At 33.8% G+C, this 25,538-nt stretch overlaps 1 protein-coding gene across 2 annotated transcripts in view; it reads right to left on the bottom strand.

Annotated features, from left to right (window-relative positions):
- Wake (wide awake) overlaps positions 1 to 25,538 on the bottom strand; it is a 163,075-nt gene that overhangs the window by 100,515 nt on the left and 37,022 nt on the right. For both annotated transcript variants that reach the window (XM_064215744.1, XM_064215746.1), the window contains exon 3: positions 13,050 to 13,254. In XM_064215744.1, the coding sequence (XP_064071814.1) occupies positions 13,050 to 13,254 (205 nt within the window). The remainder of the gene's footprint in view (positions 1 to 13,049; positions 13,255 to 25,538) is intronic.

Here is a 25,538-nt window from a genome sequence, read left to right as displayed (position 1 = left end):
ATGCAACAACAGCAAGTGGGTAGGTTTGATTTTTAATTCACAAAACAATAACTTCTCATCGTAGTTATTTCCATCTGTGCCCTCAGATCTTTTGAACTGCGTAACGGATTTTAATATCCGTTACGCATGTCAAATTAGCTAGCTGGAAAAATAATCTTTTTATATTTGTTCTTCAACCTATACGTTGTATATATCTTATATTATGTTATTGTAGAAGGCGGGACAGGTAGCCTTAATATAATATATAAACAACATATATATAAACTAACTAAATGTAACAAATTCACAAAATTACAATACACATTCAAATCTCACAAATTAAAAGTAACTTTCACAATACGAGCGCATGCAAGAGTCGTACAATTGTACGAATGTATGTTTATTTGAATAGAACAATGAATTTTTCGGTACTTTAGAAGTTGCCAGAGGAAAACCGAGGTTGGGCTTTCATAATTTGTTACGCATAAAGGTTATTTTCTTTCGATATCACAGGACTCGCTACTGGCTATTAACTAATACAGTTACTTACAAATACGAAAACAATTACGTCATGTTACTCGCTTTAAAATCTGGTAAAGTAAAGTAATACTAATTTTGTGCCATGAATATGTCACCGTTACTAAATGCGTTAGTTTGTTTGTTTATAATGTTAGGTTGTAATGTATATCCTGAAATGATTATGTTCCCTAAGATACTGCTTACAGTTTAACGCATTTTTTTCTGTAGATTATAATATATGAAATTAATTTCAGTTAAATTATTGATATTCTAACCTAACATAACCGATGTATTCCAAATTATCGCAATTTTATACGTTTTATTGTAAGTTGAATCACCGGTCACAATCTTTCGATAAATTTTAGTGCGACGTTTCAAGATAAAGTTTTAAACGTAAAAATGAATTGCACACACTGAATAAAACGGTACCTGTACCTACATATATTGTAAGGTGTTTTTTCAAATAACAGCAAGAGATGTTTTGTAAGTATTGCTAATGTTTCTATTTTCCACTCCAATGAAGCGAACAGCTTCTGTCAAGATAGACGACAAGAGTTAATAGTCTACAGGATAAGATCAAACTTGCGAGATTCATGACATATCGACATAAGGGCTTTGTATTCAATTCTCTTTTGTATTTTTATAGTAGATAGCAAACGTGCCACCCGATGTTTTGTGGTCACCACCTCCGATAATTACCACCACCTCCATAGAAATTGGTGCTATTAGACATATTACATTCCTTTACATCACCAATGCGAAACTAAGATTTTGTATCCCTTTACCCTTCAAATCGGATACTAAGTGTTGCTATTTGACAGTAGAATATTTGGAGAATGAGTACTGTCGATTGCCACTAGGCAGTCCATTGACCCCTTGCCATCTTAAAATGTACAGATAGTTACTATTTTCCATGTGTCTATCAGTGATATTGTATTGTGGTTATAATCCAAAACATGCCTGGTCTGACGAGAGTGTGTACCTAAATGAGCTCCAAACCTTCTCCTCAAAAGGAGAGGAGACTCTAGCCCACCAGTGAGACATCAACAGGCTGTTGCTTTATTATACTTACAAAAATAACACAGCGATGTTTTTAATTTTCTCACTGCCAGCAGCAGTAACCGCAATCTCATGTCGGTCTCAATTAACGCGTCAATCAAAATGGCCGCAAGATATCCATTTGCTATGACACTGTTTTCTGGAGTTTAATTAAGGTTAACGCCAGTCCCTTTCATTTAAAACCCTCTTACGGTTACTTTGTGTAGACACAGACGGACAGACTGAGGTATAAATATACTTCGGTGTCAATAACATTCTCGAGGACGAGTAAAGTAGAAATAAAAACAAAATCTACTTAGTTTTGTATTTTATTATGCTAGATTCATCCAAAACTGAAGTCAAGTCCATTAATAACAAGCTCTCGTAAAACGTCTGTTGCTGTATTTAAAATATATGGACAGACCATTGATGTGCTAGTACACTTTCTTAAGGAAATCGATTTATATATATTCAACATGTGTGGATGTAATTAACTCCGCATTAACCGAAGGACCGCTTTCGATGAAGTTTTTTGTATGTGTTTGAGTGGGTGGTTTAAATCGTAAACGATCATTAAAGATAAAAAGAACCATTCTCAATGCATGGGATACAAACAATTATTTCAATATTTAATGATTATGTCCTGTATGAAATTCGATTCGCCTTTATAAAGACATGGCCTTGATTTGAATCATTACGGAATTTTCCTCGAAAATGGTTTTATGTTTGTAACTAAGCTACTCGTTGTGTCGTAAAGGAAAAACGAAAGATTTTTTCTTGGATTAATTCAATAGTGATATATAAGGAAATATTGTAATACAATAAGGGTTCCGTGTGATTTTTCCGTTTGTATTCTCCAACGTCTCTCATGCGGTTATTTAAACCAGTGGTCGCCTATTGGTCGGAATTCGATCGTAATTGATTGGATTATCATTCATCGAAATATGGGATTTGTCGTTTTGATTTGGCACTGATTTACTTGAGATTTTTATTAAAAAAAAAAGAAACATAATTCGACATCATAACCTTGTCATTATTACAATTAAAAAACCCAAGAATAAGATAAAATGCACATTACTGGTATTTGAGTTAATTTTCGAATTAATTATACGTAACGAAATAAAGTAATGAATTTTTTGGCTTAGTTAAAGTTGTAATTCTTATGTAACGCGTCCACTATCCGTTCATTACTCCACTCAAAAAGATAAATTTCTCTAAAGGTTGCAGTACCGAGACAACTGATCCAATCAGTTAATTTAGTTTTTTCGACATATATATTTGTGATGGTTGTAAAAGGGCTTACGAGAGTCTGATCACCTTATAATTTCTATATAACATTAGGATCATGAAAAGTTAGGAAAATGTAAGTAAAAAGTAACTTAAAATTAATATCTCTTCCAAACTGTCATTTTTGTAATTTTTTGTGAAGCGTATATCAGTCAAAGGACTTAATGTTTATTTATTAGACTTAAATTCTATTAATTTTGTTTTGCACAATACTTTAGCTTTGAATTTCGTTTTTAACTAAATTTATGACAGTAACTGTAGTTAATCGACCAATCAGAGATAGCTTAGTATCGTCACTACATTCAATTTAGGATTAATTTACAAATCGAAAATAAAGCTGAATGATTACTGTTACTAAGTAATTTAGCGAAATAAACGTCATGACATTCATTGATTATTTATTTGTTAGTTATTTATTTTTATTTTATCGAACTTGTTAGTCACCTGTGACATTATATTTTGTATGAAAAATTTAAAGATTTTTTTAAATGGGGGCTCCATTTATAAAATTTATAAAATGATTGAATAGTTTTTTAGATAAATTAAATTTTAGGGTATTATATATATCGGCGCAACACCATTATTTATTTATGTTGTGTTATAAATAATTTCAATTATGTTTTAAAATCATAAACTGATTGCTATGTTTATTGTTATTTGTCAAATTATTCTTTTATTGTTAAAATTAGTTACGTTAAATTATAATTATTATGAATAAGTACGGTGCATCTAAACAATAGGGTAATTGTAAAAAATCATGAGATTGCCCCACTCTCTTTTAGTTATAAATATGAGCGGCTGTTGTCACAAAGGGGGCTTCTGTGACGAGGAGCCGAACAGGATAGAGCTCTCTATTGTCAGTTTTATATAAATAAAGCGATTAATTTGAAGAAGTTGGTTTTACTTACTTTTATTATGGAAAGTTACGATAATAATGAAAAGCATGACGTCAGCAATGCTGACGTCATTATTTTTAAAAATAATATGGTACACGAGAATCCGTCATATATAATAAACAAGAAAAATAACTTCTACCTAGACGTGTTGAAATTAGGTTCAAAATATTTGTGTAACCTTTTCTCAAATATATAATTATTTTAAAAATGACTTAACCATTATTTATAATAAAAAAATAAAGATTATATAATATTATGAATCTTATTACAAAGTTGGGACGTTTGCCAAATTCAGATTGTAACTAAACAGGCGGACTTAAATATTATACTAGACTATAATACCCACTCAATGTCTTCATAAAGATTCATGAAAAAAAAATCCTTCAAATTTGATTATTAATATACATGACAATATCGTCCAATGCGGTTATTTTATATATTACATAATGAAAAAGAAAAAGTAAATCTAAGGTAAGTACCTTAGATTGTACAGAAACACTGGTAATTTTTTTATATATTTCATTGTAACCCAGGAACCCTGGAATTGCATATTATGATATATGACAGAGGATGAGCCTCAGTTCACGTGGTTCTCACCAATGGAAGCAGTAACTCATTAATGTTTTGTGGAAATTGGCTGAAATAGTGCGATGAAGGTGACGAAAAATAATCGCCCCTGTTTGAGCTTTACTGGTGCTACGTGAACCAATAGAGTGATATTTATTTCATTTTATTTAAACCTGTATTCTTATCGTGGGAACTCATGACTAGACTAGACTAGCTAGCATCGCATAAATATACAATATGATTATTTTTCTTGACGGTAGACACTATTAACATTTGTAATAATACCCGCACGTGTAAGTATACGAATCAGTAATGATATATCGAAATCGTAAATCGAAATATTTCTATTTCCAACCTTTCTGGTGATAGATGTTTATGTATCGATACTCAAAGCAACTCCTATATCTAACAAATGCGATACAAAAGTAAAATCAGCCCGTGTTTCCGTTCATTCTCTACAATTCCCATTCAATTTCGAGTCGAACAAGACTCACGCGTATCCCATGTAAATGTTCTCAGCAATTCGTTCGGCCGAGTGTTCGGGAAGCGGTCCGAGACTAGAGTTTGATGTAGTGCGGTATGCGGCGGCGATGATTTTACACCGATCATAACCAATTCCATCAATCGCTCTATAACCGGCGGATACTCGCTCGGGAGCGTTGACCGATCAACTGGCTGATGGTATGTATGAATTTCGATTTCAAGGATATTGACAGCATAGACACGAGATTTATTTTGCCAGCAATGTAAGTCAAGCAGATCTATACACGGGTGATACCGCGGCTGAAAACTATTTTATTTGGGAAACAAACAGTACAATTAATTTTTAAAGCTATGACATAAAAATTAGCACATATACCAGTAAAGTTTCCACTTATAACTAAAAAATTATAATAAGAGCAGAACAAATTAATCATAACATCTCATATAATAATAATAAAAAACAAAACTGAAAGGAAGGGAAATTTTAAAAATAAAAGATCTTGGTTTTATGGTTCTAACACAGATTACCTGAAGTTAGCAACTGATTCTGTAAATATACCAATGCATGGAAGTTTAGTGTTATATTCATTACAAACTCTATATATAAAAGACAAATGACAATAAGTATGTCTAAAGTGTAGAACAATAAGTTCAATGGAGACAGGCGAAACCTAAACTATTTTTTTAACATGGCGCGAAACAAGCTCGAGTCCCAAGGACGGGTTGAGGCTACCCTTTATGTCTTGTATCTGACGATCGACCCCTTAAATGCGAACGAAGCCGCAGTAGTATTATATATGTATACATTATAATCAAAATAATAGAAATGAAAAGGTAACAGCCCCTCTTACCGACTATTATTCTCTTTGTCATGTCGTGTTCTTTCAAAATCCTGCTTATTCACAAAAATCAATTTGGAAATACAAGAAATATAAATAAAAAAGGTACAACGGAATAAGGAGTAGGCCAAAGAAATGCCGTCTTTTCGACTAAAGCGGGACTAATAACGCAAACAAATCGACTCCTTTATAAAACTTTCCTCACGCTTGGAATATTTATAGAATATGAAAGTATTAAACGTTTCCTTGCAAAGGACCCGCTCATGGCGGCGAAATTGCTTTTATTATATTTCACCTTCGGAATGGTTCATACTTTATTGGAATCGAACACGAAGTTTTACCAATAACTGACGCCGGATAACGACACGAAAATGAGTCTATGCTTTTTAAAAGTTGTTGTAAATTTGATTTTAATTTATCTATAAAGGTAAAATCTTTCAAGCCTCTCTTATGGAGAAGGCGCGGAGCTTATAAAATGTTACTGTGTCTACTGCAAAATAACATGTGGTTGGGTTTGGGCGGATCGGTGTCAGGATTACATGCGTCACTTGCAAATTTTAATACGATGTGATTCTGAACACCTGAGCACGAGATGGATTTTAAATACAAACTAAGCACATGAACACATTAGTGGTGCTAACGATTTTATACGTGTGCTCGGACGCAGGTTTGACAATTACAATAAAAAATAAAAAACGCTGTAGTGCTGGGCTGGATTTCAACCTGCAATCTTTGATTCCGATGCACATACCGTATCCAGTAAACTATCTTAGGTCATCGGACTCGGTCACTATAACTTACATTTAAACTATTTTTGGAATTATTTATTTATTTGTGTGGTCACTGACGCCCACACTATATAAATAGATGGTAAAATATGTTTGTTAATGAAATTAGTTTTTTTTAATTAAAAGTATTCCAAACTTCACTTAAAAACATAACAAAGAAAAAGAGTTTGCAGCTGATTGGCTCGCTGGCAGTTAATGGTCAAATAGATGAGTTACATTATCAATGCTCTCCAATACTAATCACTGCATCGTACTTTATACACAAACTGGGGCGAAAGTAAAACTATAAAGTAGCAGTATAAGGGCTATGAGGTAGTTATTACTGTTATATCTAAAGTACAAAGTTTGAGCGTTCCGTATTCATCCCGTTGGTATCGGCGCGGATCATATGTACGTGGGCGGGCTGTTTTCTCACGACAGGAGTAAAATTGTGGACATTTCCGCAAACATTTCTGAAGCTGCATGTCGCCCCTTACAATACGGTGAAAGCATTATTATTCTGAATGCGAATTATTTGTCCGCGAAGTGTGCTCAACTCGCAACCAACAAACCTCGTTCCTCGTCTGTTATTTACACCGACGTCACCTTCGTATTGACGTATAATCGCGCAACGTTATTGTGTGAAGGGATCTTTTTTGTTAGGATACGATTGAGGCCCACTTTACTTAGGTGTACTTTGCAAAAATAACAAGTAAATAGCCCTTACTTGAGTTAGTAGTAATATTAGGTAATCAGTTCTGTTTAATCTATAATAAAGGTCCTTCTGTATGCGATACAACAGCAGACCGATTCCAAAAGCTTAATTAAACAGGTCATAGCAGTTGACGCATCGTTGGATCGCTGCGAGGGAGCCAAATTTACACGGCCTTGCTGGTTCTAAGGAAATGACAATTGCTTAACTAATTGCATGTCCAAATTTCTATCTCTAGTAAAGTGTATAATTAAATTAGTCTTGCAAAATGTTGCAAAATGAGATAAAAACCAAAGATATCATATTCGAAAACATCAAAGAACGGTAACAATCTAAGTATTGGTTAAAATATTGAAGGAACTCTAGCAATGACTTTCATTATCGTTTCTTATTTCATCTATTATAATTCGGCTTACAATAGTATTAAAAACATACTGTTTAAAATTTGCGTGGACTTCCCCGTTTCTTTTGTTGATAACCACCCTCTTTTTGTCTTTTGTATATTGAAACCTACAATATACAATCAACCGATTATTACAAAGAGGGTCTGTAAGGAAACATAATTTACATTCCGTAAATGAAACATCACGAACGAATGGATTAAATGAAAACCAATATTCTATAATACTGCGAGTCTGTGAAAACATTGACATTCGTTCTTAGGATATTTAAGGAGGATAAGTTAAATACGCGCGTGTATCGGCCCCCGACGGACTGATTCCAATCAAACTAAGACGGTGTGTATTCTACAAATAAGTATAAATTTGTTGGTGTGCTTCAGTGCCGCCATTAAACAAGCTTAGTGGCCCAGGAGAGCTGTATGTAATAGATCTCGACTTTAAATTTAATCCTACTTACTTAGTCTACGTTGATGTTTATATAACAATATATCATTGGTCTAGAAGCTCTCTGGTGAGGCTGCATACATCGGGTCCAAATATCGAATTCGAATTATAAATTATGAATGATTTGTGTCCTTCTAACGACACAGCGAGGGGGGGGGTTGGCTGTGTAACACTAATGCTCTCTGAATATTTATAATCATTACTTTATATAAACTTTACAAAAATATTCAATTTAGTAAAATGTACTGTAATTTTACACTACAGAGTAGTTATTATTTCTTGTTTTTCTATCATATGTGAATCTAAATTCCGAATAAATGTTTGGTTTAATTTAACACGTAGAATAACAATTAAAATTGTCTGTAATATCTTATTATTGAAAGTATATTTAGGTTTTAATTCAAGAAATATTTTTAAGGCTATATCTTAAAGACGGAGATTTTTCAATTTTTTTCTGAATAAATTCGTTTTTTGCAGTAAACATGATCGAACCTACATTAAATGCTTTAAATTTTAGTGATGGTCAAATTTCTATGTGAATTATGCTACAACTGAATTACAAAGAACTTAAATTTCGTGTAACAATTATTTTAAAATTTGCCGTAGCGTTAGTGTGAATAACAACATAGCTTTTGTTTTAATTTTCACCTGTTATTCGCAATATAATACACTCGTAAAAGATTTTGAGTATTTGAGCTTCGTCGCGTCAGTGAGTTTCCTTAATTCATAAAGCAAGGGTTTGTTTGGAAAGAGCAGGATTATTTTGTCTCGTGTGCTTGTTAAATTAATATATTTGATTTAATGGACTTTTTTATCGTATAATTTTCTTTTCGAGTTGGTTTTGACATTTTTAAATTACTATCTCTATGTATAAAATTGCAATTTTCATATAATGTTTCATTTTAAAAATTAACTTTCTGTCGGTCGTATGATATTAAAATAACGAACGCTTTGTATTTTCTTTTGAATTTAACAAACGACGATGCAATTTAATCCAAGGCAATCATGTTTACTTATATTTTGGTAAGCTTAATATAAATTAAATCTTTATAAATATATATTCAAAGTGTAATACGAGAAAATGTTATTGGCGAAGTCTACTTATGGAATAATCTTTTGAAGGCATGCAGTTGGAAAATTGATGACTAGAGCACTCCCTTAACTTTTACCCAAATTTTTTGAGTCGGCCTTACACATCATCCCGTACCCAATCTATCAATCTTTGTTTGGTCTCGACTTCCCTCTCACTTCCTATCCATCATTACTCATGTGTGACATTCTTTTAGTCAAATGTCATTCACATATGTACATAATTAAAGATTATGAGAGAGATTCTATTATATACAAAAATAAAAATATAATTTGAGTTAAAATATTTTTTCCAACAACCGCTATATGAAAAGCTAAAACTGTTGCTATAAATTATCTCGTAGAAAACATTGAAGCATGCAATTATTATAATAATAGCAAGGTTTTAAATTAGCTTTTATTATATATCAGATTGCAGTCTAGATAATTTAATAACTTTATAACTAGCCCTGCAACATATAGTTTGTATTTAGTTCCTTGCGTCACTCGCCAGGTCGTTTAAGCCCCAATTAAAATGTGGACGGTCTCCGGGAAATAAAGCCGACCAGCCACTGGCGATGCACGTGCAACGCTATGTTGAAACATTAGATTTAAATAGTGTATTTTTTAAAATATTACCTAACAATGACGGGACGAGAGTAAAGCTTCTCACAAATTTGTATGAAACGTGTAACTCTAAAAGGTTTCTCTCGTGACAGGAGAATCAAAAGTTGAAGAGCGTTTAACTAAAACTCGTACTGAGTTTTAGTAGGACTGTAAACACGAGGCTCCGTTCTATTGGGTAATAAGAACAGTTATCGCTGGATTTGTTACTCTTAATTTATATTTTTAAATTATCATATTTTTTAAAGATTACCAAATTAGAATTCACTTAGTGGTAAGGCCGTGTGACTGGATACGGACTACCCACTCATTTTATATATTACCGGCATACTTAGTAATGTGTACTGGTTTGAAGGGACACAATATCTTATTTCCATTGGGTTATGGTGCACTGGCAATGCAAGGAGTGGTTAAGTATATTACAATGTCTATGGGTAGTGGCGACCACTTAATATCAGGCGGTCCATTGCAAGTATACTGATGATATAGCGAATAGATCGTTTAGAATTCCACATACAATAACATATTTATTTTTGAACATTATATAATACAGGTTTAAATTTATCATCGAATTTACTATCGCTAAAAGGTAGAGGGAAATTCACAAAAAGTAATGCTCGCTACGACAATGTTTGCTGTTAAATCTTTACTTAAAAAAAATTACTAATAAAAATAAGCCAAGCAACTGATGCGCTATACTATACCAGGCGATAACCATATAAAGAAAAAGGTTTACGGCTACTTATGTACAGAGTATTAGTTCTAGAGCTAGCCCGACCTGAGACGTTAATCCTCTAAGTTCAAATAGGTATAGCGCTGAAATATGTATCTTTCGTCTAATAAATCTTTTCTGAAGATTAAACAAAGTTGCTACTTAATATTTGTTCATTCTCGAAGGCGACTAGATTACATTGCGAGATCTTTGCTGTCGGAGTCGGTCGGTCGCGGGGTCAGCTGGGGAATTCTAGCCGTGATTTTGATTATTTTTTATGCGGCCCCCACAAATGCGTCGTGAACGAGAATGTAGATTTTTGCGTCTGTTCACGACTTTTATGCATGATAGTAACTTGTTCTCCGTAGATCTAAGAACTTATAAAGGCGCGCGTTAAATATAATCTAATTTGTATTTTTTTTTGTTTAATTTATGTTCAATGCTTCACGCAGATTAATGCATCTTGGAAGCATGAATGTCAGTAATACTGAAGCACGCCTATTGTTTAACGCGGTTTATTGTTTAATTTAAATGAATGCTTGGAACACACTGGTCACGACTTCGCATGAAATATACGAAGCGAATTCACTGTGATTAAGACAACAGTCTGGATGCCGCATTAAATTAAGCAACTTTACTAAGAAGTAATGTACGAGCTTGAGATTAAAATGTTATATCAAGAGCTCTGCTGTGACCGCGAGGTCTGTTGCGTAAATCTTGCCGGTGGCGCTACAGTTGTCGTACAACTTACTAGAAATCATTTTGTAAATATTCTTCGTTTATATGAAGAATTCTTTCGAAAGATATAAAGCTCTGCGGTTAGAACACTACGTGTCCTTAGCTTGGATTATTGAAAATTGAAATTTACCTAGAAATTGTTTCGTTCGTCTCTCCAAAAACTTACCGACTATACAAGTTTACGAATTCTTACGTTCTAAAATTAAAAGTTGAAGATCTGAACTTAAAACATCCTTACAATTATTTTGCCTAGTGTTTGCATTTTTAGATGACAACACACCCCGGGAAAAAAGCGATGGTCAGGCCGGATCGGTTTTAAATAAAAATAGAATTAAATAGGTACACTAAATTATAACAGTTAGAAAATAGAAATAATCCCCGCTGAGTTTCTGTCGCTGGTCGTTCTCAGGCAGGTCTGAGGTATTTATTTATTCGTTTATTTTGAATAAAGAGTGACCTTGACATATCAAGTGACTAATGAGTTTTTCATGAGCCAACGGCGAAGGAGAAACAGCATATTGTCTAGATTAATGATAATATAGACAATAATGGAGCGTGGGATTAATATTCGTCAACTGCAATCGTTATACGCTAGTAGTTTTAACTTTACTTATAATTTGTAAAATTGTATCAAAGTCAAATTCAAAAATCTTTATTCAATATAGAAGTGTTTACACTTGCTTATTGATAGTCAAAAATCTACCACCGGTTCGGAATTTAGCACCTCGGACGTGAGAAGAACCGGCGAGAGAAACTCAGCGGGATATTTTTTTTTTTCCATTTTGCATGTACAATAATAATTATATTTTAGTTATTTGATACAGCCAGGAGGCGATCATTTCATTCCCAAGGTGTGCAACTAAAAAGTCATTAGTGTTGTAATATCCCTTAGCACACAAACGCTTTTTAACGATTCTTTTGAATTTTATAATTTAATAATTTTGAACGTTTTCTGGGATCCTGTTGTAAAAACGTATACATTGCCCCAAAAAAGAGTTACTAACCCTGTGTAATCGGGTACTTGGAGTAACAAGTTTATTCCTGTTCCTAGTATTAATAGAATGTACGTCACTATTTCTGGGAAAATCATTTATGTTTTTGCGTACATACATAAAATTATCAAAAACAAATTGAGAAGCGTCAGTCATTATTTTAATTTCTTTAAATTTACCTCTTAACGAATCTTTTGGGCCCAGGTTATAAATTGCACGATTAGCCCTCTTCTGCAGTACAAAAATGGTATTAATGTCAGCTGCATTACCCCAGAGTAGGATGCCATACGACATTATATTGTGGCAATAACTGAAGTACACAAGGCGAGCCGTATCCACATCAGTCAAAAGTCTAATTTTTTTTACCGCATAGGCTGCAGAGCTGAGTCTATTCGCCAATTTATTTATATGGGAGCCCCAAAATGCTATGCTATGCTATGCTATGCTTGTGTAACTTTACTGTTATCTGTATTTATACAATTTCTATGTCTGCGATAATGTCAGCTACTTGTTGAGTTTATTGAACTTCGGATTGGTATATCGAAGAAATCTGTTGCACAAGATAAGAACATCTGGCACCGAGTCATTTCTAACCAATAAATGCATCAAATAATCAGTATCATGAATATCTTTACTCGAGAAGATGTTGTTTCTGTGAAAATCTGGTGTAGGTTCGCAATGTAGATTTTCATTACTTATGGTACATATCATGTATCTTTATATTATAAAGCGTATTTATTTAAAAAAAGAACGCAAAATTATTCCTGACTAGAATTTTAACCTGGGATATTCACGTAATGTCCATATACGATATGTCCATATTTCGGTTCAATACTTCATAACATAGGCGAATTCAATTGAGTTCGTTCAATCATAAGTTTTAATAGTATTATGTAAGTATATATCAAGTTAATCAATCAGTCAAAAGTTATCTACATATTTGTGAAACATTGGCAACAAAAACATCACAGCCTCATACTTACCTAAGTACCAATCCATCAGCTCGGTCATCGCTCGCTATGCTGGATCTTGGCGAGTTACCAAGTCGACTGGTAGCTGACTTGCGCCTAAGTTCATGAGGATCGGGTTCATCTTTGTTGATGAAAGAAATCCGGGGCGCATGAGGTCGTAGACCGCAGACTTTGTGCGTTGATACTCCTCGACAGAGAAGTTGACTTTGAGTAATTTCTGGAACAATATTGTAATGTTAAAATTATATCTAGAGATGAAACAATATTCGTTTTCATAAGATCCGACACTTTAAAATGTTTGATGATAGTTATTTAAAATTGTATTTAATTAAATTTATATCACGACTGTTTGAGAAGATTTACGAATAAGAAGGAATTATTATACAGCAGAACTATATGGTGAGAATATGAACAACAGAGGTATGAAATATCAGAGTGACATGATACGCGACATTGATTAAAATAATTATAAAGTTGATAGGATTCACGTATCAAAATGGCGTATCACAGTAAGTTGTTTGTTATAATTTCACGAGTGAGATACGAAGTGAATTCTTACAAAGTCGTACTGAAGATAATAAATTTATCACTCGATCAAATATATTCATACAAAAAAATATAAAAATAATAGAGATGATATTTGTTTGATGACAATGACACGCATGAAAAATACAAGAAAAAAATATATTTAAAGAATTGTACTTTTAGTTAACATTAAAATAATGAACTTTGAACGCTATTTGTTAAATAAATAAAAACGATATGTACGGCGTAAGTCAAGTTAAGAAGGAATCCCCATTCTTTATATAAAGAACAAAAGCTTAAATACCTAAAGAGTGGTAATATAAAAATTCCTCGTAAATTTTTGCGTCTTCACGCGGCGATGGCGGTTTTCGTAAATATTTGTCGATGGCTGGATGCTTCATATGGATTTAGACTCTCATCCATCACTCTCATTAAAGATGCTTTTTTTTAATCTTTGACGTCACGAAATTTCTCGTCATGCGGTTATGATAAATTGACCCACATGAACTTAAAATGAACATTCAGCAGAATATATATCATTTGAATGAATCATTGTTGTAAAATCTGAACACCGTATATCGGAACATCATACGGAAACAATAGACTCAAAATGCTGTCATCGTAAAACTTCTATTGGTAATTATTTATGTGTATAAATACCAAAAGGGCAAAGACTAAACAGCTCAGGACCTTTTTCTCGTGTGTTTGACAACCGATTATATTATTGACATTTCGGGACAACTATTGTTCCAGTCGGCCTTTCGACGATACGTGATGAATGGCGATGCTCAAACCGACGCCTTTATAATAATAATAATACCATGAATCTTAATAATTCATTAATATATTTCTTACTGAAACGTAATGTTATTATAATTTCGTGTTAAAACAACGGGATTTACTAGGTACACAATTATCTGGACAGAATGAACTGTCAGAAGATCCAAGGAAATGTCTCCAAGAGGAGTTCATTAAGTTAATGAGTGAAAACGAAGCGCTTCCGATTTCATCATGAACGACTAGCTCCAGCTCCGTAAACATCGGGTGCCCTATTTCAGTAATTTTTCTTTCCATTTCGCAAATGAAATGTTGGATTTTCTCGCTACGTAATGGCTGTGCTAGTTGACGCGGAACACGTGAAACCAATCGGAGTTACCGATCATACGGCAAAAATCGACGAGTATTTCTTGGTTCAAATTCACAATTTATCACGTTTTTTGGTTAGCGAAGTTATTGAATACGTTGAAGGATGGCTTTTTAAGTTTGGCTTCCGAGGAATTTGTGATAAACGATTGGAGGTGTTCTTGCTGACACTTTATGCTTGCTTTTATATTGAACAAAGATTTTATGATCTTAGATATTTACATTCATAGTAAAATAAAGACTGTAAATAAGAAAACCAGACTGGTGAGAATTTCTTCCTAGACAGGTTGTTAATGTAACCTTTCGTGTGTTAACATTTCCTGCTAGTGAACAGGTTAGTTGTTAGCTCGGGTTAGGACTATCAAATACTTAATTGCATATTGCATAAAAATAAAAAAAATAAAAAATACCAAGGTATAAACAATAGTGAGTTTTTTATTTTATTTAAAAATTAGACGGTATTGTTACGATAATTGTATTGTAACCAATTTTTTAAGACTGCAAGCTGACGTTGAAGAAAACATTAAAATTAATATAAACTGTATAAAAAAACGATTTATAATATTTCCTAATATTGGTTTAGTATTCAAATATAAAAAGCGACGGTACAACATAAGAATAATATGAAAATGATAAAAGTCGTGGAATATCATTGATTTATTATACTGGACAAATGAATCTAATTGTATATTTATTAGTTACTATTGTACGCGCGAGAGATAAGTGGACTGTAGTTGAGTAAAAAGGGGAGCCGTTACCTCAAAATCTGGGCTCTTACTTTTGACGACACGTTCTTCTTGGGAGCGCTCCCTTGGTCTTCACATACTTGAAGAACACAGTCAAGGGATGGGTGATGTTACAGGAGATGGATAATAGTCCGTTACTCTAGCTAATTTTGAAGCGCGGCGCACTCACAATGCACACGTTACCGCAGCCCACACGAGAAGGGAAGTACGTCATACGACAAAATCATACCAGCGACAAAATTATTTACGTTTCAATGAAAAAAACCTGAGTACGCTACAACGATATTTAAAAATATTTAGGTACACAATACATTACAGAATGTACAAGTCGCATGATATTTTAAATAAGATCCATTTTCCTAGAAGCTGCATTTGTAAAATGGTTTAAAATATCATTTAGTATTGCAAACTTTTGAATATTTGTAAGATAGATAAAATAGGCTACTTCTAGGCTACTTCTAAATAGGCTTTTTCATAACCATAACAATTATTATTTACGCCTATTCTATGCCATACATGGAATTTTCTCTGTGTTAATATTGAATACTGACAACGCTCTTACAGTGATAAAACTCCGTTATTTGAATTACGTTATTTATCGAGGAATGCTCGATATTTTGAGAAGACTACAGTTCTCATCATCGTGGACCAGACGTGATGGAAACAAGGCGCGGACAAGAATGTAAGCGAAAGCGATTTGCAAATAATAATAATGATGACTTGAAATGGTTTATAGCGTAGGATTTCAAAACTTGCTGTACACTGAGATGTCTGGTCGGGACTTAATGATAATTCAATTAAATGTGACTTATAAATGATATAGATGGTTAATCTACTATATGCATGCTGTGCTAGTTTCGAATCATATCCGAACAAGGAAATGTCTCAATTATCGCGCCAGAGTTAAATCGATCATGTCTCAATTGGATGTGTCAATGAAACTGATGAATTTCAAATTCACTTATTCATAGACCGCTCGTAACGGACGTATAACTTCGAAGCCGTAGAATATATGTTAGCGGCATAATATATGTGTTCGTTCGTATGTTGCGGGCTTTTGTCAACACAAACTTTTGACAAATCACGTAATTTATTTTTTCTTACCTCAAATACTTCGAACTGAATATTACAGGTAAAAGTGAAAAGTTACAGATTTTAAATATGCCACTGATTGGCTCAGGGTATCCTCTAATTTTGTCGCGAATCTTTGGAGTTTATTCCACCATTTGGCTCCAATGCGGGTTGATGGTTTTTCCTCGGAGACAACTGTTCTTAACCACTGGGCCATCTTGGCTTTGTTATTCACTATCAGCACCACTACAGATACAAAAGAGGAAACTTCTGTTCTCTTTTTAAGAATAAAGCTCTCAAACATTACGATCCAAAGTCTCTTTTCTAGAGTATTTTCTCGTCGCTTAATGTAACCTTTTAGCGTGTCACGGTGTATACCGTATCTGCAAAGTAAACGCTCGTAGCCATTAGTCGTATATTCGTATTCGATGCATCGGAAATCGATGTTATTTTAGGTCTGGTCCGAATAATTTGTGTAGTAAATTCAATGCGTGTGTAATTTCAATGCGTTTTAGGTATTAAATGTTAAGACTTAAAAAAATAATGGTCGTAAGTTCGATATAGACACTTGAGTTATATGGCTGCTTTACAATTAACCGGAGTGGAATTTAAATGTTGCTTGTATTGCTTACATTTATTCTTAAAGATATTTCATTCCCTTTTCCGATTTGTGAAGCAATTGAGGAGAATCAGAGTAATGGATTATTAAGGTAACAGGATAACAAAGAATAAAGCGCAATAAAAATATTCTTTGAGGGTAAGTGCTCCTACTTTGCTAAATCAGATAGCACGACTCGAGCCTTCCCCGCGCGTTTTCACAGATTTATAACTAATTGCAAAGTATCACTTCCATTTTTATTTACAGAAAAAATAAACAAATAAAGTTAACTAAGGTTTTAATTTTATTTTCGAATATTTTGTAAATGGAAAAAAATGGAAAAGGTTACATACTGTGTGCTTTAAAAGGCAAATATTATGTTGCCTCGGACTTATCTGTAGACATTTTGGAAACAAAATAAATTACGTACAAAGTTACCGTATATATTTTCATATCTCACTTGAATATAAACAGTGACACTAAAATATACATTATAGACATAGCACGCGTTAGTATTGCAATAAAGCGTATTTTTAAACTACAAAATTCTTAGTCTTCTTACAAAGGATGAATATTTAAAAGTAAAGACTAAAGGTTATTATCAATAATGGATGATGAAAATGGAAGAGTAGACAAAACAATGTTCGTTTCACGCATGTTCATGTGTTTTTTTTCTAATTTTTCATTAATGATTTCGGTCGAATTGTAGGAATTTGGGCCACTGGGCAAACTAGTAAAATATTAAATAGCTTGATCAATCCAAGTTGAATATTAGAGGTGTGATTCGCGTCTACCTTCAACGCCTACGTCCGATTAATGTTATCCAAATTATATTATATACATATATATCACAACACACGAATTATAGTGGCGCCAGTCACGTCAATGCCTTTTATATATTACTAGTTGTGCACCCGCTGGGATAACCCTGATGGGTTTTTTGATGAAAATTTTGTTCATAACGCCACAGAATTTTCATAAATTCGTTTTTTGGTAACTTGCATTGCCATATTCTCATCTGATCTCGGTCACTGCTCTTTATCAACATTATCAACAAAAAATTCATTCATTTTTCAATTTACCCTCTTAAGGGATGAATTTTCAAAAACGCTACATTGTCGTCTTTTATTGGCAAATAAAAGTTTTACAACAATTTCCATATTTCTAACAATAAAAAAGTTTAAGAAATTCCGTACAAATTTTCACAAAAGAGGGTAACCTCTTAGGTGATGTATTTGCAAAGAAGCTCTAAGAATATCCTCATCCTCATAAACAGAAACCTTAACATCTATTTCATTATTTCTAACTTCAAAAATGTCAAAATTTCCGGGCTGCATGTCGTCAGTCAGTCATTTTCAGATGTTGTCAAGTAAAAGATAATATAAATATTATAATATTCTATATTGCAGGTTAATAAAATTTTATTTATATTTGCAATCACCTGAGGCCATCGTCTCACTCCAACATATGTCGTCATCTAAAAATTCAAAGGTTTCGTAATATTTTTAGCTCACAAATGATTCTTAACAATTCTTTTAAATTTTACAACTGAATATATTTGAACGTTTTCTCGGATCCTGTTGTAAAACCCTTTGTAAAATGCATTACCATGATCTTTTCGAGTACATTTTCGAGTATTTGAATTTAATTTCATTTACTTCATTTAATTTGATTATCCTCAACCTGAGTTGATTTATAATCTTAATTTTGATCCTCCGAAAATATGGTCTTGTTTCTTTATTCCTCTGTAAGCTTAGAAAGTAAAGTAAAGTAAGGTAGCTTTTTACGGTCTATTCTGTATTCTATCTTATTTAACCCTCTCAACTACTTAAATTCCTCTCTCCTAAATTTCTTTGTAAAGGTTGGTACTAATACATGTGTTGTAACCAAAGATTGCGGATTCAAATTTGAACAATGAGAAGCTGGAATAGTGGTCACCACTGGATTTTCATGTGCTTGTTTAGTGATTATGATTGTTATTTACACCTTTAAAGACGTATCACTTTGAATGTTACCCACATCAGATAATAATTTTAAGTGTTTAGTGATAAGTTGATGGTGTAACTTTTTCAATAAATAAAAAATGAATAAATAAATAATTCATATTGGACTCGGTATTGAATTTATGGGTCGTCTTCATTCCCTTTAGTCGATCGTCGTCGATCAAATGGGCACACTTATGGTGAATGGTAACCTTCGCCCATAGATACCGGCACTACAAGTACTATAAGCTACTCCTTACCGATCCTGGTTAAAATACAATTGTTTGTTTCAATATAAGCTACATGCAACACATTTTTCAGCAAATGTAATAAATGGAATTCTTTCAAAGTATTGCTCAAGGCCTTTCGCTTCGGGACATCTCAAATTATATCGCTTTGAGGCACGTCGCGACTGTTTGAAATTACAAAAATTAAAGACGCTCAAGCACATTTAAATTTAATTAATTCCGCTACAAAATGTATCTACAAATAGAAGTATCAAATAGAATAGTGCCTTAGATATAACTATTCTTCGTAGATTACATTATGCAAGTACAGCAAGTTTTAGTTAATCCGTCCGGATCCGTCTCACCAAGCCTGCACCAAACTCACTTGTGTGGCATGGCTTGCTGAACGTGGTGGAAGCCCGTGTCGAATGCGAAGCCGCGTGGCAGCGCTCTATCTTAACTTATCTAGACACGCGGTAGCGTGTCAGCCAAGTTCAAGTAACAGAACTGGCGAGCAGCACCGTGTGTGCATGTGAATATTACACGAACCATTTGGAGCGACTTTTGACCACCTCGTAACTCAAAAACTATTTGACATAAACGTGTCAAAAATTATTCCAATGTCTTCCGATGGAAGCTGCCTAGTCTATTCGATTGCTTTTTCTTTGTTTGAGTATACTAGTATACAACAAAAAAATATGTTTCGTGAGACTGTAGTAGAGTATGTATATCGTAACTGGGATGATTTAAGTATGTACTCTAGCGCTACAAACGGGGATCCTTATTGCTCGGAAGAACAGTATCGAGCAAGCATGCTGATGTCAGCAAAGGACTGGTGAATGGGTCCAATGGAAAAATAGAGAAGGTACACTGGGACGTCGACAACAGCAATAGCGGATGTAAAATAACAATTCAATTTAATCATAATTTAATTTGCGAACTAGAAGTCAAAACCAAGTTTCAGATATTAAGTAATGTATATGTTCAAAGGAAACAATTCTCTATTTGCTTAGCATATTCTACTACTATCCACAAATCACAAGTCCTTCGCCTTGACAGTACTCTTCTCGACATAGGCTCCTCTATATTTAGTAAAGAGCAGGCTTACGTTGGCCTTTCCAGAGTTAAAACCTTAGATGGAGTACATCTTATCTATTTGGTCCAAGTCAAATCAAGGCACAAGAGAGCTCTATTGTAGAGTACAACCGTCTGCGCACGTTATACCGCCCCGACTTGGCCAAATTGAGTATAAACAGAAAACACGTAAAAAAAAATCCGGACACTAAATGGGCAATTCACTCGAACATTACAGAGGTACAAGAAAATATAGAACGTATCACAAAAAAGACAATTATACCCCGTAAACGTAGGAAAATATAATAGTTTAAAAAAACCATTTGGTATTAATTTTGTTATTAATAAGTACCTACTAATAATTTATATACAAAAAGTAGTGATATCCCATCAAAAACATAAATGTAAAAATGAGAGCCAAGTCCAATATTATGATATATACCTTGGTTGTTGACTTCAACGACAAAAGAAGTGAGATCTAAATGGGTCCCAAGTTCAATGGTCCTTTCTGAAATGTATTTGTAACTACATCAAATATATTTTTTTCTTATAACTTAGGATAATATATTGTTGTCTAAGGTCTGACTTGGCTAGTTCTCGTATAGGAATTATATTATAGCCTTCGCAAGTTCTAAGCCTGTTACAAATGAATTATAAACACAAATTAAGCACGCAAAAATTCTCTGGTACTTGTCTGGATGTGAACTCGCAATATCTGGTTAAGATTCATGTTTTCTTGTGACTGGACCATCGCAGCTCTTGCAATCAGCAATGTACGTTAATACTAACTAAGCAATACTGAGCTGTCCTCCATTCTTCTCAGATGTTCTGAGATATAATTTGTTATTATAAACACAAACTACAATTTGCGTTTATGAACATATAAAAACTAGCCAAACGTTCCTTATATTAATTTACAACATTAAGGCGAGGAACAAAAATAAATTTATCAGACCTGCATTTTCTCGACTTCATAGAGGTGCAACTCTTGTGGTTCATTTACACAGTTATATAATGTTGCTGAAATGAAAATAATTAGTGAAATGACGGCAAGTACTGAGTTTATATATAAACATCTATCCTCATTTTGGAAATTAACTGTTGGCCTCCTGGTCATATCTTTATGAATAAATAGGATAAGATAAATTAAATGATGATGATGATTTTAAATTTAATTTGATCCAGTAACGCGGCCATTCAAAATACTTAAAACAGCCTCTTGGGTAAAGAATATTTTGATCCTGATTGGATTATTATAAAGCTGTTTCCTTGTGTAATCGAATAATGAAGCTCAATTATGTAGTTATATTCGTTGTGTATTCGAGTTACCCTGAGCCAATTATATCAAGCACGTTGTATTATAATTTAATTCTCTAGACTCAGGACGGAACAGAGATTAAAATTACGTTTTAATTGAAGACATGGCGCGTAATTCTTCATTAATAATGTAATTATTTTACATTAAAATTGTTAATATTATGAACTTTTGCACAATCTCATTTACTTGTGAAGATCATTATATAAAATTATTATAAGAAATATGTCCTTGTCTACAATTTCCTCCCCTGCGATTATTTTTATGGAGAACTACTGCGCGGGAAATATTGTAATACTTATTACTTTATCGAATAGTAAACGTCTGTAGACGGCAAAATAACTGCTGTCACTATACGCTGTACAAGACGGGCTAGTGATGGGAAACAGAAAATAATTAGTAGTCCGAAAAATAACGTTTTAAAATACTTGTAACTGTGACAAGATGGTGTGGGTGTATTATGTGTGAAATACTTTATTGCACTAGACATATAAAACATTGGGTAGATGAGCGACGGTGAGTCAATATTCAAGTATCTATTTAATATTACAGGGTTATTTTTGGACCTCCCGCCAAATTTAAATAGGTGGTTAAGACCATGAAAGTAAACAACTTTCCCAAAGAAACACAATTTTTTTTTTGGTATCATTAAATTAAGAAAATAATATGTTCCTCATTGCAACGTTATGTCGATCAGAACAATTGATATCTGTCAAAAAGATCAAGCTAACTTGTACAAAATATAGTTGTTGTGTCCGGTGTCAGTAGACTGTATGTGCGTAAACGCAGGCGCACTCTCTATTCCCCCATGAACCCGTGGGGTGACAGTGTACCATGACCGCAGAGAATGTTTTATTAATTGTAAATGATTAAAACAGTTGATACGATTTTTAAAAAAGAGCAAGGTTTTAAAATCGTCTGTGGTGGCATAAACTTGTATTATAGATTACCGATTCAAGAGTGCTTATAGGGGTCAACTCTAAATGTTCACTCAATAACAAATAATAATTAGTTTGTTTAATAGTGATGTGTTTAAATTTCAATAACCATGAAATTTATTTCGTTTTTAAGTATTGTCAATTATGAGTAACCAAAAAGTATGATACGTATTATTATAGATAAAGTATATTCCGCTCAAATATTGACACTTTAAAAAAATCTATATTCTACAACATGTATTTTGAAACATCAAATAGGTATACTTGTATGACGACGAGACGAATAGCGACCTCGACGCAATTACGACGCGACTAACCCTCGGTTACAATGCTGTGTAAAAGGAAATCTCCTACACGTGACACCATTTATAAGCGACGTGTTATGAAACTATTTTATTTCATATTCCAGCACGTGATTTAAAGGATATAATAATAATAATAAATCATTTATTTTCGGACTATAATATGTCATTTTTATTAGTAACAATTTTCTTATCCTAGTGTTAGAATACAATAAATAAGGCTAAAAAGAAAAACTAATATTTTTTTTTCAGTCAAGTCTACTGGCGATCATGCTAGGTGTGCTATTGGTGCTGCTACTGACTTTGCGCAATAGGGTTGCGCATTTTTTACTCATCGTGGCATAAAAACAATATTCCGCGAACATTCCCGATGCATTACAGAATCGCTGCAGCCCCGTCAGCACCCTGAACGCAGTGTTATATTGTACCCGAAGGGCGCTGTAGGATTTTTGGGTATAATGAGCCCACAGGCTGCAGTAGTAAAAAGAATTACAGTATGATCTAATCAGAGTAGTTTTAACATCTCTAGAGTATCGTGCAAACCTGCGGGCTATCATATCAGCCCTTACTGCCAGCGCCCTTCGTTCTCGTTCTATGTCATCATCGTCCTTGAGGTCAGAGGTCAATAGGTGTCCTATTTAAATTCCTGTACCCTTCGCATTACCGTTCTATTTTATTTTAACTTCCGGAAAGTTCACCGTACTCTTACCTTTGGCCTCAAAACCATATGTTCACTTTTACTCGCATTGTATTTTAGTCCATGACGTTCAGCGTATACCCACAGACGGCGACGAGTTTTTTTAATACCACATATTGATGCACTCAACAGCACCATGTCATCAGCATAAAATATATTGTTGACACTCACTCCATCTCTATATGACAACCGATACGAGTGCTACTGAGCGCGAAAATTAGATCCTCTATCCTCTCTGTCGTACCCCACATTCTAACCTATATGGCTGCTACATGGTTCCCGACCATCGCATGCGATTGATCTGATTTCCGTACCAGTACTTAGATATGTTAATGAGGTCTGATGGTTTGATATTACACGTCGAGCGTCGAACGAGCAAGATGAACCGAGGTGTCCTAGTGGCTAGAACTCTTATCTTAATTGAAGACTACAGGGTCAAGTCCGGGTTAGCACCACTAAGCGCCCACTACCCAATACAAATTGATGCCGTAAAAAAAACATCCCTTACATCGCCAATGCACTGACCTTGAGAACTGATATTTTATGTCCGTTGTACTTGTTACACTGGCTGGCTGGGGGGCTTGCACTAACCTGTACCACCATGTTGTCGTGGTCAGAGTAAATCGAATAGACCAGTACGACAACATTGCGCTCAAAGATCTCTAGGGTGCCTCCAATCTGGTATACCATCATATCAAAGTTCCTATCGAAATCTAGATGTCTTTATTTGGCTGAGGTCCAAATAATAAGCTTAAGCGACTTCAAAATCTCGCTATCCGATTTATATTCCGCCTCTGCAAATACGACAATGTTTGAGAATTTCATCTAAAGCTCTAGTGGCTTTCTACACCGTGTCACCGGAACTTGCATATTGTAACCCAGATTCAGCTACTTATTGGAAGGATAAGTTTGAATAATTTTGGTATTCATCCTGCTCAGAAAATCAAAGTAGCTTATGCTTAAAATATAATTCCATGATTGTTCTTTTACTGATCAGGCAATCAAATTATAAAATGAAATAATACAAATTCAAGAAGCTTTCGACCTTCAAACACTCCATTAAAAGTTACTATCTTATAACTATAAGTTTTATTATTATAAATAGTTTGGGAATATTTTTTTTTATCTAGCTATAGTATTAAGTTCTGCACCACCAACTCAGATATTGTTTAAAAATCGCCACCTGATTGGGTTATCTGTAAGACACATGTTAAGTTAGTAATGCTACACAATAATGAGTCGTAAACATATTTCTGCTTCTTATTTTATCGATGTGTCGATAACGAATGAATAAATAGTTTATACTTAAGTAGCTCTATACAAAAATACGAAAGTAATTTTATATTTTGCTTACAGCGACGGATGTGGAAATAGAAAACTGTCACCGAGCAAGCGGGTGACGCTATAGCTTTGATTTTATTAGTGCTTACGTGATTTCGAAGTTGCCGACATTATTTATTTTCTTTACAAACGATATCACAGGTATTTGGTATAATTCGAAGGTAAAATGGTCAAACTAAGCCGCCCCCAAATCTGAGCATCTTGATGTACGCATATGGACGGGCCGGTGGTGTGTAGTCTAACATATGTGTTCGCTCCCTTGACTCGGTTTGTTTGTCCTCACTAACTATGTTTGATCGCTTAATAGTATTAACGAAATTGTTTTCAACGAATCCAAAGCAAATACATAAGCAATGCCAAAGAAATTCGCAATGTAAACACTGCTCTCAATTTCATTAAAGATATAGACACATCTGCGCTGGTCTTGACAAAGAAAATAAAGGTGAGTGCACACTTTTGACACAGTAGTACGATGTTGATTGTTTCTTATTGATTTTTCAAAGCATTTATATCTTAAATGTAGTTATATAAATTAAGATCTA

The sequence above is a fragment of the Vanessa tameamea genome, chromosome 9 (assembly GCF_037043105.1).
Source record: "Vanessa tameamea isolate UH-Manoa-2023 chromosome 9, ilVanTame1 primary haplotype, whole genome shotgun sequence".
Taxonomy (NCBI): Eukaryota; Metazoa; Arthropoda; class Insecta; order Lepidoptera; family Nymphalidae; genus Vanessa; species Vanessa tameamea.
Note: the sequence above shows the minus strand (reverse complement) of the source record. Positions and strands in the feature narration are given on the sequence as shown.